This window comes from Balaenoptera borealis (genome assembly GCF_965194805.1).
Source record: "Balaenoptera borealis genome assembly, chromosome: 6".
Lineage (NCBI taxonomy): Eukaryota > Metazoa > Chordata > Mammalia > Artiodactyla > Balaenopteridae > Balaenoptera > Balaenoptera borealis.
This window is the reverse complement of record NC_138863.1, coordinates 977,564-993,936: the sequence shown is the minus strand read 5'-3', so window position 1 is coordinate 993,936 and position 16,373 is coordinate 977,564. Positions and strand designations below refer to the sequence as shown.

The following is a 16,373-nucleotide window of genomic DNA, read 5'->3' as shown; positions in this document are numbered from 1 at the left end:
TGAAGCTGAACCCAGCCGGGGCAGTCCTGGCCCTGAGCCCGCTAAAGCTCCCACCATCTTCCCGCCCCTTCCCAGGCCGTTGGCCTCGGTGTCTGTGGCCGCTGTCCCCGGGAACGACTCCAATGGCTGCGGTACGGGCAGGAGTGTCCTGTCCAGGTGGTGACCAGTGTCTCCGTCTGCCTCCTCACGGCGCTGGGTCTGCCCTCAGCGGGCCGGCGTGCTGTGTGTTCTGCCACTGCCGGCGTAGGTGGGCAGAGACCCGCATCAAGTGGTCAACCAGGTGGTGGTGACCGCCCGCTGCTACTGAGCTGGACGGATCCTTTCCCCAGGGCCGGGAGGACGCGCCGTGCGAGGTCCTGCAGAGTGTCTCCTAGGTCAGCACCTACAGGAGCAGGTGTGTCATTTCAGCGCGGCCTGAGGGGAAGCTCCGGGGGACCCTGCTATGCCCAGATCGTCATGGATCTCAGGATGTGTCCACTCCACTGGGGCCAGAGGGCCTGGCTTGGAATTAAATGACTGGATCAGCACAAACACCTGCGCTAAGAAGCCCAGGAAGGCGACCATCCTGAGGACTCGTGCTAGAGCCCGGAACCCCCAAACTGGGGCCGGGGCAGTAGCGGTGGGTTCTCCTGACAACCTCAGGTGACCAGGTGACCAGCAGAAGGATCGGGAGACCCAGGCCCCTCGCTGGCCTCCTCAGACACACAGGGAGATGTGTTCATGCAGAATGAGGGCGGACAGGCCGCAGGCAGGGCAGTGTCCCAGGCCAGACCTGCTTTCCTGCCTGGCCACCAGCCTCAACCTGAGGGAGACAGACTTCTTGGCACTGAAACAAAGCATCAGGGCCCTGGACCTGGCCAGCGTGGCCTGCTGGTAAACCCCCCTCCGCCCATGCAGGTGCCCCACCCATGGCCTGGCCCCGGGGTCTTCCGCTGCCAGGAGGTCCAGGCTCACCTGGCTGCCCCGGCCACGCTGACCGCCGGCAGCTACTCACCTGCCCCCTCCCGCACTTGCTCTGGTGAGGTGGGGGGGGGTACCTCTGGCCCCTGGGCACACTGCTCTGGGCCCAGGCACAGGGACGCTTCAGATGGCCCGTCAGCGGGCTCCTCAAAGAGGCTGTTTGTGTGGCCAAGGCCGGTGGCGGCATCAGTGCTCTTGGCCGCTGCTCCAGTGCCAAGGAGGTCAAGAGCAGCTGTCCTGTCCTCGGCTCAAGTGCAGAGCTTCTCGGGGTGCCAAGATCACGGCCACAGCCCCTGCCCCCATCTCCTCTCGGGGCTGCGGGCTGGCCAGAGTGGCAGCTGGCCAGCAGAAGGAGGTGTGACCCTGGCCCGGCATCCCTCACTCTGGAAACTGCAGGGCATGAAGTCCGCCCCACGGGGTCCAATCCTGACCACCAGTGGGCGGGGAGGGGGTTCCTGAAGGGGGCACCGCCGTGTCATCGTGAAGAGGCAGCGCCTTGGAATACAACCCTGAGCTGTGAGTGACCCCCAGAGGGCCAGACCTGAGTTGACTTATTCATCAGCAAGTAGAGATAAAACCAGCCCCGTGACAGGCACTGGACCCCAAACGTGCACCCTGGAGCCTCAAGGGCTGCGTTCCGAGGCCTCACATGGAGGGAACGGGGAGGAGAGAAGCTGGGAAGTGGGCCAGATAGGATCATGGGGCCTTGCAGGGGGGTGCAGGGCTCATGGGTGTTCTGAAGTTGTGGGAGGGTTTGTGTCAGAGGAGCCGGGAGGCACTCTTCGTGCTGGCCTCTCCTCGTGCTGCTCTGGGGGGTCCAAGGGAGGGATGGCCAGGGCCAGGGTGGCAAGGGCAGATGTTGGCCAGGATGAGGGCTCCGACCGTGATGAGGGGCAACACGGGACTCAGTGGGACACTCTAGAGGGGCGTGGCTAAGGAGGAAGAAAGGGGGCCTCCAGGAGTCGCAGTGTCCTGGTTCCAGTGCGGAGGGGTGTGAGGGCCAGAAGGAAGCAGGGAGCAGGCAGATGCAGCGGAGTGACCCTCCGTGACCAGGAGGGATTGCCCAAGGGGTCACGCTAGGTTCCGTCTCTTCTCAAGGACACCCCGGACCCCACCCCCACCCCTGCAGGTACCGGTTCTGCAGTCTTTGCGCCTCACACACTGGACTGGAGGCCGGAATCGCTGTCCTTCGCGATGCTCAACTTGCTGGTCCCAGCCCGGCGCCCCGCACGGGGCAGGGAGAGGCTGGACAGGACAGCCCTGGCAGGCGGGGGCGGAGCTTCGGCGAGGAGGGGCGGGGCCAGGCCACCGGAGCCGCCCACGTCCCCGCCCCTCCAGGTTCCGCCCCTCGGCGCCAGGCCCGGCCCATGCCCAGGGCCCCGCCCCTTAGCGCCCCGCCCCGCCGACTCCCCTCCTTTCCTGGCAGGTTCCGCGCCCTGTGGGGCTGGGGGCCTCTGGTGCAACCCCTCTTCCCTCCCCAAAGACGGTTCAGGCTCCAGGAAAAGAGCCCGGGGGCGGCTCCCGGCGCTGGTGGGGAGGGGGAGGAGGGCCGGGGCTTTGCCTCCCCCCTCACCTGCCTCTCACTACGCAGCTGTGTCCAGCTCTGGTTAAGGTTTGGTTAAAGTTAATTTACGAAGGGGATGTGAATTCTGCACTGCGACCCAGATCACCAGGGTGAGGATAGCATGCTCAACAGAGACCCAGCCGGGGGCACACAGGCAGCTCGGGTCATGGGTTTGTCCTGCCTGCCGCTGTCCCTCGGCCCTGACTCCTTCCTGTAGGACTGTACCAGTCTGCCGAGACGGGTGGGGCGCTGTAACGGAACCACAGGCTGGGTGGTTTATAAACGGAGCCCGACATCAGTACCCACTGGGTCCGGGTGCTGGTGGGGCCGGCTCCTGGTTCCCAGACCACCGTCTTCTGCTGGGTCCTCACATGATGGAAGGGATGCGGGAGATCGCCGGCATCTTTTTCATAAGGGCGCTAATCCCGTCCCTGAGGGCTCCACTGTCGTGACCTAATCAGCTCCCGAAGGTCCCACCCAGTACCATCCCATCCGGCGTTAGGATTCCAACATAGGAATTTTGGGGACACACAGACATTGTGACCATAGCAAGGGGCAAGTGATTTGACTTAGGTAATCACCTAGAGTTTGCCTGGCACATAGTATCACAAAGTGCTGGTGTCTATTAGGAACTTCCAAGCCCCCCTAGACGAGAAGCACTTGGTTAGTGAGATGTGCCACCCGAGAGAAACAAAACTGGGACCTGGGCCCCTGCCCTCTCCCCTCCCTGCATCTCGGCCAGCACACACACGAGAGCACCCATCTCCCCTCGCCTTGCCTACCACCTCCACATTTTACACCCCAGCTGCCCTGTCCCCAGCCTGCCATAGCCTCTGGAGCCCTCCCGCCTTTGCCCTGTTGGCCTCAGCTGGGAGCCCAGTGTGCCAGGCCGGCAGGCTCTGACCTGCCTTTAGGATAGCCCGAGGTCCCGCAGTCCAGAGCGTGGTCCCGCAGCCCGGCTGCCTGAGTGCAGATTCGCGGGGCTTCCTCACCAGCCTCAGTGTTCTCGCCTGTATCCTGGGATCCTTGGATCCAGGGTCACCTCTAACATTTGTGGGGCGGAGGACATGAGTACAGGTGAGACCCAGGCACGTCCAAGTATTGAACTTACACCCGAACCCTCGGAGTCTGGCCTTAGTTCCCAGCCCAGGTCCCCAGCCCTGGAGACCACAGGGGGCCCAGGGGCTGAGGAGGGGGCCCATCCCTGGCAGCGCTTCCCGGGAACCTGAGCCATATCCCCATCTTCAGGGGCCAGGACTCCTGGGAGCGGTTCCCTGGCTGGGAATGATGGGGGTCAGGGCGGCCTCCCTCAGGCACCCCTTTTCAGACTTGGGATCCCGAGGACTCCCCCACACCACCACCTGAGCAGAGGACAGGGAAGGGCACGTCCCGCCTGCACTGTCCCTGTGAGCAACTCTGAGAAGCGGTTTTCAATGCTCCTCCCATCTCATCCCCTGGACTTGCTGCAAGGCCCCTGTGGGTCCAGGCACTGCAGGCCTTGGTCCCTCTATTTGTAGGTAATATTGCCACAAATGGTCACTATCTTCCTGTCAAGATGCCAAGGCAGCTCTGCATCAAACTCGGGGAAGGTTGTGGGCCTGGAGAACCCCAGGCAAAGCTTGAGTTTCGGGGTGTCGGCTTTGAGGCCTGGAAGTGGGGAAGCCGTTAGAGGGTCAGGATAAATGGCCACCCATGATATTTAGCGGCGATACCTTTGATAAAACGGTCACCTGCATAAAGGCCAGAGCCAAAGATCACCAGGAAGTCTCCATCAGCAATCAGCATCTGTTTTATTACTCACTGCAGTGGGGGACTAATAAGATTCACATTTATAACAGGTACATTTATAAAACTCTATCCTAAGAATTATAATTCTATCAGGTCCCCATGTGAGATGTTGTTTGATCACTTAGATGATAGCATTAAAACTGAAAGAGAAAAACATCAAAATTATTTTAGAAGACAAAACAAAATTCTTGCTGTGGTACTGGATTATTTTATTACCCTGTTTGCGACAACAAGATACTGTAATTACACTTCCCACAAATGGAATAACTTGGAAGCCCTCACCTTCTAAGGGAAAATAAAAAGGATTTTAGTGGGGAAAAGCATCTCTATTGGTTCTAGATCTTCAGAAGCTCGTGGGAAGGTGGGGGCAACTCGGAGGTGACTCATTTCTGGGACCCCTTGACCTAGAGCCCATGCCCTGTGTTTCCAAAACCTGTGGGTGAAGTCCCAATAGAAGCGAACGTTAGATCTTAGGAGGAGAAAGGAATGCAAGAGTTGATGAGATTGAGGTGAAACTTTGGATGAAAATTGAAATGCTTGAACAGACTGCAGGCGAGGTGTTTGCATCTGCTGCAGCAGGACGTATTCTGGGGATACGTACTGTGTCTGACTGGGGACGGCATCCCCTACCTAATCCTGTAAAACAGGAGGCGTGTAAACCCACCCTTCAGCCAACATTGATTGGGGAGTTCTAAATGCGGGTCAGTGAGATTGTCCAGCCCACAGAGGTTATTAATATGAAATAGTATAGGGCGCCTGATGGACGAAAGGGGATTACCATCTTCATTATGTCCGGTAGAAGCTGGAGCGCAGTAAGGACAAATTGAACTATAAGGCAAAAGAACTATTGCCCCATGTGGAGCACAGACTGGGCCTTAGAGTAAAAGTCAGTGAGCGCCACCCAGCGGGGACCACTGGGATGCTGGACCGGAACATTTCCGTCTGAGATGATTGGTCAGCTATTGGGCTTTGATTGAGACCACTCCTCTTACCCAGGGACATAAAGTAATTCTGAAACATCCTAAGTGATGCCAAAGAAACCGCCAGTGGGGAGGTCAGTGACCGGAAGAGCTCCAGAATAAGATGGAAATTTTATTTACTTATTTATACAGGTGCATGCTCCCAGAGGAATATCCACGATCAGGGAGCCTCTTTCCCCCTTGCACTGACTTTGGAACCCCTGAGGAGCCGCCAGACGCCACTACCGCATGGACGGTGCCCGATAAGCAGCTCTCAACGGACCAACAGAGGGCTGCCCGGCTTTCGGGCGGCAGTTCCAAGGGGAATGGACAGCATCCTGCTTGGATGGTCACCATCTGATCAAAGAAGGTAAAAACGAATCAGCTCAATGGGCTGAATTGCATGCTGTTTGCCTCTGCGTTTGAGTTTTTACTGACTCATGGGTGGTGGCCAGTGGCCTGGCCATACGATCAGGTAGATGGTCAACAGAAAACTGATCTGTTAAGGAGATGGTCCCATGCAAATTACTATGGAAATTTAAGGGGTGCATTAAACTAGGACATTTCGATACCCAACAGAAGAACCCCCTTCCAGGATCAGAGGTGATTGGAATTGGCAAATGGCTATCCCGGTGCTCTTGCCTAAGGTGGCCACAGGGACCCATGAAATGAGTGGACGTGTGGGCACTGCAGCCCTGCAGAGATGGGCTGAATCTCTACAGGGTCCTCCTGCACCCGCTGAGGCACAGAGTGCCAACAAAGGCTGTGTGTCCATCAGCGAGAGAGACTGAGACTGCAGATGGCTGGGGGTAGATTCCCGGCTGGCAGTGGCTCCCACAGGGCTGACAAGTCAGATTGATGCCCCATGGCCCCAGGTGGCCACAAATGGGTCCCACTAGGAGCAGATGCTGACCGTGCCCTGGGCTTTGCGGGCCCAGTGGTAGATGCAAGCGCTCAGAGGGCCAGCAAATAACTGGAACAGCAGGGTTTGCACCAGTTTGTATGGTCGAGTTCCGTTTCTTCAGACCAGAGAAGACACTTTCATCCTCAGAGTAATGGTCTGACGGAGAATTGGAGCAGGCGATTGAAACACTGGCTGTCTAAGCGGTGGGGAGATGTGGCACAAAGGGCCGGTGTGTGCTCACCCTCAACACAAGGGGCCACGGGCAGCTCCTCCCAGAGCGCTTCCTCTGTTTTCCTGGGGGGTCCAGGGAAAGGGGGTGAGGGAGAAGCTCGTCCAACTATACAAGTCTAGAAAGACTTGTTGAAACGGGGAAGGATTCTAGTGTGACTGTGCGGTTTGGTGCACATACATTAACGATTGCCTTGTCTTCTTAGTGCATTTAACCCCTCTTATCAATGTGTAATATCTCTCTCTGTCCCTGGTAATTCTCTTTGCTCTGCAGTCTATATCTGATATGAACATAGCCACTCTGACTTGACTTTAGTTCATGTTTGCATGGCGTATCTTTCTCCATCCTTTTACTTTCAGCCTCCCTGTCTGATGATGGTTGAAGTCAGCTTGTGAAAGGCAACATGAGCTAGTGTTTTCATGTCCATTCTGCCAGGCTCTTTCAGCTGGCATATTTGATCCATTTACATTTCATGTGGGTATTGACATGATAGGGCTTTGTTCTGCCATTTCATTTTTTATTTACTGTTCGTTCCTTCTGTTTTTGTCTTTCTTCTGTAGAATTTATTTTTAGAATAGTTTTAGATTTGTAGACAAGTTGAGAAGATCGTATAAATAGTTCCCATGTGCCCTGTACTCACTTCCCCATTATTAGCATCTTACATTTGTGTGATTCATTTGGTACAGTCAACGAACCAATATCGACTGTTGTTATTGACTACTGTCCATAGTTCATTCCTATAGTGTAGTTTTACCTAATGTACTTTTCATGTCCCAGCATCCCATCCAGGATGTCACGTTACATCTAACTGTCCTAACTCCTGGGCTCTCCTTGGCTGTGACAGTTTCTTAGACTTTCCTTGTTTTTGATGACCTGGGCACGTATTTTGAGGAGTACTGGGCACATATTTTGTAGGATGTCCGTCTATTAGAATTTATCTGGCCTTTTTTCACTATTAGACTGGGATTGTGGGCTTGGGGAGGAAGACACAGAGGTAAAGTGCTATTTTCTTCTCGTCATATCTGTGTACATACTATCAGCATGATAATTCATTGTGGATGTTGACCGTGGTCACCTGCCTCAGGTGGTGCATGTCAGGTGTCTCCACTGGAAAGTTGCTCTTTCTCCCCTCTTTCCATCATGTCATCTTTGGAAGGCAGTCACTAAGCGCAGCCCACACCTAAGGAGTGGGAGATAGGCTCCCCTCCTTGAGAGCAGAGTATCTGCATCAACTGTTTGGAATTCTTCCACACAGGAGTTTCTTCTACCTCATTAATTTATTTATGCGATCATTTATTTTTATCAGCATGGATTCGTGGATATTTATTTTATACTTTGGGTTATTGACTCAGTTTTTTTTTTTTTAAAGTTTTATTTTATATTGAGTATAGTTGATTTACAATGTTGTGTTAGTTTCAGGTGTACAGCAAAGTGATTCAGTTATACATACACACGTATCTATTCTTTCTCAGATACTTTTCCCATTTAGGTTATTACAGAATATTGAGTAGAGTTCCCTGTGCTATACAGCAGGTCCTTGTTGATTATCTATTTTATATATAGGAGTGTGTATATGTTAATCCCAAACTCCTAATTTATCCCTCCCCCACCTTTCCCCTTTGGTAACCGTAAGTTTGTTTTCTAAGTCTGTGAGTAGTTTTTTGTTGTTGTTGTTGCCCAAATTGTTCCAGTCTTGGCCATTGGGGAACCTTTTCAGTTGGGTCCTTGTCCCTTTGACATACTCCCACCAGTGTGGGTGTTTGGGGGGGTTTCCTACCTTCCTGGCGCTACAAGATGCTCCAGGCTTACCTTGTGTATTTCCAGCCCCAGCCCTAGAAGCAGCCATTTCTCCAGGAAGTGCTGGTTCCTTTGATCTGAGGATGGGTTTAGAAATCAAGCTCTGGGAGCTGGAGGGGTGCCTTTGGGCCCTCTCTGCAGGCACGGGACTCCTCTCCGAAAGACCCCTCCGTCGCCGCAGCCAGGATGGGTGGGAGTGTGCCGGGGGAGGGAGGGGCAGCGGGCCGGAGATGCGGAGCTCTTCCCGGAGCCTGGCGTCCGGAGCCCAGGAAGCCAGAGGCGTGACAGGGCAGCCCGGCGCTCCCTGCAGGCCCACTAGAGCAGCCCCTGGAGTGCACCCCCCAGCGCCCCTCCCGCCACTACCCTGGTCACTTCCTGCCTTCAAAATGGGCAGTTTAGACCATCAGGGGCTGGAGGGTCTAGGAGGAGTAGGGGGGCAGAGAAAGCCCCTGGGCTGTGCCTGGAGACCTCAGCAGAGGGCAGCCCCTCTCGCCCTGTAGCCAGGTTACGGTTAACGCCCACTGCCCACAGCGGGCTCCCCTGATTCCTATACCTACCGCAGCAGGCCCTGAGCAGCCCACGCCTGGGGGGCTCCCCCCAGAGAAGCAGGGCAGCCCCAAGGCCTCCTTCAGCTGCGCACCGGACTCTCTGGCCTCCCACTGACCTCTTTCCCGTCGCGCCTCCTCCCTGGAGGGCCCGTGGGCTGCGATGGGCACCGCGCGGTCAGACCAGCCTCTCCCACCCCCGGCACAGGGGCTGTGAGGGCGCAGCCAGGGGACCAAGGAAAGGCCCTTGGAGCAGGTTAGCGGCGCTCGTTCCTTAAGTGGCCAGCACGGGGACAGCGTAGGGGCTTAACCAGCACCCGTCAGGACGATGACCGGTGCGTGCCCTCCACCACAGAAGCAGGCGTCCAGGCCACTTAGCGCACGTTAGCACAGGTGCTGCCAATGGCCAGGCGAGCCTGGGGCCCAGACCCCGACGAACGCCACGGGCAGGCCGGCTGCTGGAGGGGCCTTCTGGGGGCTCTGCCCTGAACCGCGTGTGTAAGCACGTGTGCGTGAGTGCGTGGCCGCACCCCCTGGGCTTGTTCATTTTGCCTCTTCCGTGACTCTGGCGTTTCGGAGTCCAGGTCAGGGTTCCTGTAGAACAGCCCACGCCCTGGGTGCACCCCACCCCTTCCCGGAGGTGGGTGCTGTACTCCGCTCCCTCCGTCCCTGCACTTCCGGTGAATTAAAATTGGGTTAGAGGCTCTGTTGGATTTGGCTCACACGGGCTTGGCAGGAGGACTTCAGAGGTGACAGGCTTTCCGGAGAGCAGCTGAGGGCGGGGAGGCTTGCCAGCCCCAGAGAGCCCGCAGCGTCACAGACACACACCACGGGGAGCACGAGATTATGGGGGGAAAAAAAAGACCCAGGAGATCACTCTAATTTGGAAATCACACGCACAAGCCCAGAAAGGTTGCATCTCCTAAAACCGGTTTCAGGGGCCCCTTGGAAATCTAGCCAGGCTGATTGGGGAAGGCCTTAGCCCATACAAAGCCAGTCTCTAAAGCCTGGGAGACGTGACTCTTTTTTTTGAAATGCTTAGAGCTCAGCAAAAATATTCAAAATATTCCTCTGTGTACCGTGTGTAGTCCCTTTGTTTCGAATGGTTCTGTTTCTCCAAGAACCGCTCTTGAGTCCTGCTTGGTCCAATGGACTTTTTGCCTATTAACAGCTCCTCCCAAACCCGCTTCTCCTCTATGGAAGTTTCCTCCCCATAGCTTTACCAGACTCGCATATGGTTGCGTGTCCCGAACTGCAATTATTTGCGGCTCCTAAATAAACCCATTTTGCTGGTAAAATCACTGGCTGTTTTATTGTTTTACAATGTAAACTTAGTGTGAAAAACATGGTGTGACTTTTATATCACACAATAAACAATACTTTATCAATGAGAGATTTTGATCCCTCGTCCGATTTTCCTGTCTCCCTTTTCTGCAAATTCCTTAATTAGGTAATCAAAATTTATACATTCGGCAACTTCATTTTCAGTTAATCTAACTGAAAGCAGTATCCGTCACTCTGAGCAAATACAGGATTGCAATCATTTTTGACAATTTTTAGCTTTGAGAAGGATCTTTCTGCTGATGAAATTGTTGCTCGGACCGTTCAGAGTATGAATAGGCTGTGAGAGCATTGGGATACTTTCTAATCATTTTGAAATGTAAATTTTAGGACATTTAGAGCTGATGATTCTTTCAGAGCAAGTTTTCTGAAAAGATTTAACTCTTCATACAAATCAGTTTTGTGACAGTTTGAATTTAAATGTAAATCTATACAGTGCCATTTTCATATTTCCTGTAGCTTGTGGAGGTCATATAAGAAACTGACTCATAATTTGTGTGTAATTGCAAACACCTCTTTGTGCATTTTATCACTGTATCTTCAATTATATCGAAAAATTAATTATTAAGTTGTCGTGCATGTTAGTAATTGGTTCATCAACGCTTCACGTGGAAATTGTGCTCTTTTCTGTCTAACGCCAGGTTCCTTAAATTTAATTTTTGTTTCCAAGCCTGTGGATTTTGGTTTGCAATGTTAACATTTTTCAAAATAGAGATTCTAAACTCCTGGAATAATTCTAATATCTTGCTGATATGCTTTATCACGCTGCCCACATATTTGCTTTTCTTGAACTAATTTCCTGATACAATTTACTGCCCAGGCAGCAGCGGTTTCTGTCCTGGAAGGGTTTGTGCAGAGGCTGCAGGGACTTTCTGCGGGGACAGATGTGCGGGTGCCCCACCTCGGGTCCTGGTGCTCCAAGCGAGGGGCCATTGCTCCGCGGACACCGTGGCTCTGGAGAATGGCCCCTGTACCCACAGGTGCCCAGCCCCTCTTGCTGCACCTCTTTTAACCCTCAGGTGGATGCTGGTACCACCCACCCCCGCTACAGAGGAGGGACAGGCCCAGAGAGGTGAAGTGATTGCCCGGGGTCAGCCAGCACAGGGGAACCCCTGACTTCCCGCCCGTGACCACTACGGGCGCTGCCTCCAAGCCTCCGAGTCCTCAGGGCAAATTCTCACTGAACTTCTGGATAAAGATGGAAAATGGAGCACAAGGCCTTGTTTTGTTGTTTCCTGAAACGGCTCTAAAAAGACTGAAAGAGGTTTTGGAAACGGTGTCAGCCCGCCAGGATCGGGCGAGGGGAGCAGAAAACAAGGCGAGACAAACGCTAACGGAATCAGGGGGCAGGCTCCTCTGGCACGATGCAGAAAGCCGGGGAGCCGCCCAGAGTGTTCCAGGAGGTGCCCCAGAGTTTCAGCAGGTGGCAGCCCAGGCCCCCTGGAGGTGGGGCTCACCTGGCACCAAGCTAGGAGGAAGAACTGCAGGTCTGCGGGAGAAGTGCTGGGTCCCAGGACCCTGGACGCCCGCCTGGGCCCTCATCACGGTCGAGAGAGGCCGTGGGGACCAAAAGCGGGCGCGTGCCCACGGGTGCTCGCCCCCAGCCTCCTCCCCAGGCGGCTCCCGAGGGGATCCTGACGGCTTCGACGTCGCCATGGCAGCTCTGGAGTTAGAGGCGGGACAGACCTGAATGGTGGTGTTCCCCCGGATTCAGGCCATTCCCGGAACCTCGCAGTGTGACTTTATTTGAAATAGGATCTCGGCAGGTGTAAGTAGTTAAATGAAGATGAGGTCACGCTGGAGTAGAGTGGACCCCGAGCCAGTGTGACTGGTGTCCTTCTAGGAGGAGGAGAGGTGGAGACACAGTGAGGACGGGCAGAGACGGGAGCGATGCGGCCACAAGCCCAGGGGCGCCCGGGAGCACGGGGAGCACAGAGCCAGGGAGTCAGGGAGGGACGTCCTCGGCCTCAGACACAGCACGGCCCCCACCCTGATTTCTGCTGCTCAGCTGGGGAGCTGGGTGAGCATGCGACCAGCGGTCTCGAGCCTCTCACTGTGGGTGCTTTGCTGTGGTGCCCGGGGCTGAGGCAAGGCCAGGAGAGTTCCATCCCCGCCCAACCGGCAATCATGGGGGCTCGGAGCCAAGACGTCTTATTTCAAATTTCCCTGCCAGGACCCCGTCTCAGGACTCTGGGGGAGACGTGCCCCACCCCATCCAGCGGAGGGAGCAGAGGACGCGACCAGGGCATCCCCCGAGGAAGGATGGAGCTGTCGGGGGAACTCCCGGTTGTCCATACCTCTTGGGCGACATTGACAAAGGGGACACTGGTGTTGGAGTCAGGAAACATACGTAGAACACCGAGCGAGGCCTCCGGGCTCCTCTGGGCCAGTGTTGACAGGGTCAGAGCGGAGTGGAGCCTGGCCGCTGGTCTCACCCAGCGGATCTGCGCCCTCCCCAAGGTGAGGCCTAAACTGAGAAATCCCCGTGCGGCCCAGTAAACCCGAAACACTCAGCTGAAAGGGAAGACGCGGCCTGGAGGAGGGGATCCGGGCGGAGGAGGGGACATGGCCTTTTTTGTACATTTCCTAGGACTAGGTGCACCCAGAGCGGAAGTTACAAACAGTAACAACGGCCTAGGAGCCCCCCTCGCTTGTTTCCCTTCCCCCAGGAAGCCTGAGTGCTCACCCGGTGTAGACAGAAGTGGGAGGAAGCTCCCAGAGTTGCGCTGGACCCCGACTCCCATCTGATGAGGTTGTGGAGAGCTCAGTGGAGACAAGGGGCTGCGACCAGAGGCAGGGGAGGGTGTGACCTCCACCCGGGGCCTCAGACTCCCCGGGGCCGGATCCCTGAGATCTGGTGGCTGAGGACAGCACCGTTACCTAGCCCTGCGGCCACACTGCTAATGGGCCTTTGCTGCTCCTCTGCCCCGGCACAGGTACAGCGAAGGAAGGGCACCCACGGCAGGGTGAGTTGAGGGGGTGCCCCCAGCTTCTGGGAGTCACAGGGGGCCCTCACCCAGGAGCCGCAGGAGAAGGCTGGTCCCTGACCCCATGTCTCCAGGGACATCCAACACCCGTCCTGACCTCTCACCCCTGGATGGACTCTTCTTCCCCAGCCCTTTTCTCCATACCCCGCAGCTGCAGGAGGTCATCTCTGAGAGAAAGAGAGAGATAGAGAGACACAGAGATGGAGAGACAGAGACAGTGAGAAGGGGAGACAGAGACAGAGAGACCGTGGAGAGAGACTTGGCCTAACGAAGAAACAACAGGAGAGAGGGGTGGAGGGGACCGAGAGGGGTCACGTGGAGAAGCACCAGCGTCCCTCAGCCCCAGGCCAGCTGACCATGGCCGGTGATCAGGGTCCTCCCCTGGGCAGGGCCAGAGCAGGGCCTGGGCCTTGGGGAGAGCCTTGGGCGGCTTCCACAGGGGCTGAGAGGCCCCATGAGAGCTTGGTCAGGAGGCTCGTCCTGGGTCGGGGGACGGACCCAGACAAGGGAGGGGGATGGGAGGTGTAGGAGGGGGAGGGGGGATGGGAGGGGGGATGGGAGGGGTGGGGGGCTGCCTCTCCGGTGACACATGGGGCCCAGAGGGAGGGGGGAGGGGACTGAGGAAGAAATGGCAGCCCTGAGTGCTCTAGGAGGGGTGAGCGAGGGTGCAGGGGCTTCCAGACCAGAGCCTGGGCCCTGAAGAAGCTGCACCGGCCGCCCTACCTGCCTCAGGTGTAGGCCTTCAGGTATGAACAGGGACAGCTGGGGGGTGTAGACAGACCCAGCTAGGAAGGACAGCCCTGATAGGGGCCGGGGTCCCAGCCCAACACACTGTGTCCAGCCCATCTGGCCGCCATCCCCACCAGGTGCCCAGGAAATGGCCACCCCCAGACTCTGCAGCCCCTCGACCAGCAGCCCCTCTCCTGCGTGTCCACAGGCACGAGTGTGCGGGGTGGCCACACGGGCCCCGGGGGACGGGCAGCCAGGTCTCACCCGTGTAGGCCATGATGGTGACCAGCAGGGCCCCGGCCAGCACCCTGTAGACGGGAAGACTGTTCCGGCGGCGGAGGAGGGTCAAGCGGAAGAGGAAGGCGCAGGAGCCCTCCACCAGCGCGCGCAGGGCCGAGCCGCAGTGCACGTCCATGAGGGTCTGCAAGACGCGCAGGTCGCTGAGCTCCCAGGCCCAGTAGAGCCGCGTCAGGGCACAGGCCGCCTGCACGCCCAGTGCCTGGGCTGCCAGGTCCAGCAGCGTGCCGGGCAGAGGGGCCTCGGCCAGGAGGCACTCCTGCAGGGACACGGCGGGATCGGCCGAGGCCCCGTCCAGGGCGGCCCCGTGCACCAGGAGGAGCAGGAAGAGCGGGGTCAGCAGCAGGTCGGGGCCGAAGCCCCCTCCCCAGGGGCCGACATCCGCCAGCGTCCGCATCTCCAGGCAGCAGGCCCCCAGCTGGGCGGCGCCCACCACCTCCCGGGCAAAGCAGGCGTAGGTGCCCCCGGGGAGCAGGGCCTTGGCCGCCCTCCTGGCCACCTGGCAGAGGGCGAAGGTGGAAAAGAAGAAGGAGAGGGACGTGTTCAGACTGGCCATCGGCCTGGAGGCTCCAGGAGGGCCCGGGCTCAGCAGGGGACTTGAGCTGACTGATGTGTCAGGGGCTGGCGGCCCGGGCCCAAGGGCGGGGGGTGGGGGCTGTGGGAGCGCCACACCTGTGCCCGCACACCTGTGCCCTCACCACACCTGTGCCCTCACACCTGTGCCCTCACCACACCTGTGCCCTCACCACAACTGTGCCCTCACACCTGTGCCCTCACCGCACCTGTGCCCTCACATCTGTGCCCTCGCCGCACCTGTGCCCTCACACCTGTGCCCTCGCCGCACCTGTGCCCTCACACCACCTGTGCCCTCGCCGCACCTGTGCCCTCACACCTGTGCCCTCGCCGCACCTGTGCCCTCACACCATCTGTGCCCTCGCCGCACCTGTGCCCTCACACCATCTGTGCCCTCGCCGCACCTGTGCCCTCACACCATCTGTGCCCTCGCCGCACCTGTGCCCTCACACCATCTGTGCCCTCGCCGCACCTGTGCCCTCACACCACCTGTGCCCTCACTGCACCTGTGCCCTCACACCTGTGCCCTCGCCGCACCTGTGCCCTCGCCGCACCTGTGCCCTCACCGCCAGCCCCGCCTCTGCGGCCCTGCGGGAGGTGGGCCAGGAACTCCCCCAGCAGCGGCCCGCCCCTCGGCCACCCTGCGCTGCTCCTCAAAGCCTCCGTCGGAGCCGGCAGGGCTCTGTGACCCCCACCCCACCGGCTCCTGGCTCCACGGGCACAGCCGGGCAGCTCCCTGCACCTGCGCCGTGTCCCCTCCTGCGCGAAGGTCCCCGGCTCCGCCTGCCCTGTGGGTCTGCTGCCACCAGTTCGCCCGGGGAAGGCAGCGGCATGCTGGGCCAGGAGTCCCCGCGTGGGGAACTGTGGGCGCCCGGCAGGGCTGCTCTGGACGCCTTGGAAGCTGAACCTGCAGAAATGGGCCCACTCCACCTTATACTTAATTTGTCTGCCTGGAGGGTGGGCACGTAACATGCATTTCTAAGAGAGCAGTGAGTCAGTCCTGAGCAAAGCAGGTGGCTGGGAAGTTCAGGGGCTGCCTCCAGCTCCCAGCATGTGGTGAACTTGTTCCAGGGCAAGTGGGGATCCCCTGTGACCCCCCTCCCCGCACCCCAGTCACGCCCACAATGCACCCCCTTCCTGGAGACACGTCGCTGGGCCTCAAGTCGGAGGGACCGGGAGTCCGGGACTCTGCTGGTGACTCGGTGCTGGACGCTGGCCGGGCTGCAAGAACACAAGGCCCGAGGTCGTGGTCATGGACGCGCCTCAGGGACCCCAGGACGTGCAGGAGGAGGGGCAGACACTCGGGGGTGGGCTGCACTGGATCCGCTGGGCAGCCCTGAGGCAGCAGTCATTCCAGCAGAGGGGACAGGCTGAGTGAGGCTGGAGGCCACTGGGGGTGGAGGGAGCCTGGCAGGGGCCGGGGCCGGGGCCGTGGGCTGGGCTGAACCCCCTCTCCCAGGCCTGTCCTGGAGCGGGAGGAGGGGGCCGGGCCGGGGCAGTAGGGGGTCCTGGGCAGGACGCTCCCAGGGCAGGAGGAATGAGCTGGGGGTCGGAGGCACCTTCTGTTGAAGACCCAGGTCCAGGTCTCTGGGACGCGGCTCTGTCACCCGCCAGCCCTTGCAGGGGCCGAGGCACAGTGGGGCGGAGGCATCAGCAGGGCGGGGTCGCCCGGGGGAGACGGGTTCCCTCTCCCTGAGCCC

At 58.2% G+C, this 16,373-nt stretch overlaps 1 protein-coding gene across 1 annotated transcript; it reads right to left on the bottom strand.

The window, feature by feature from the left end:
* Positions 1 to 4,031: 4,031 nt before the first annotated feature.
* Positions 4,032 to 14,656, bottom strand: LOC309630923 (aquaporin-12-like; the record flags this gene model as incomplete). Its single annotated transcript, XM_082396768.1, has 4 exons — positions 4,032 to 4,171; positions 11,545 to 11,750; positions 13,179 to 13,241; positions 14,037 to 14,656. The coding sequence occupies 4 exons, from the start codon at positions 14,654 to 14,656 to the stop codon at positions 4,032 to 4,034; spliced, it is 1,029 nt and encodes a 342-aa protein (XP_082252894.1).
* Between the last annotated feature and the right edge of the window lie 1,717 nt (positions 14,657 to 16,373).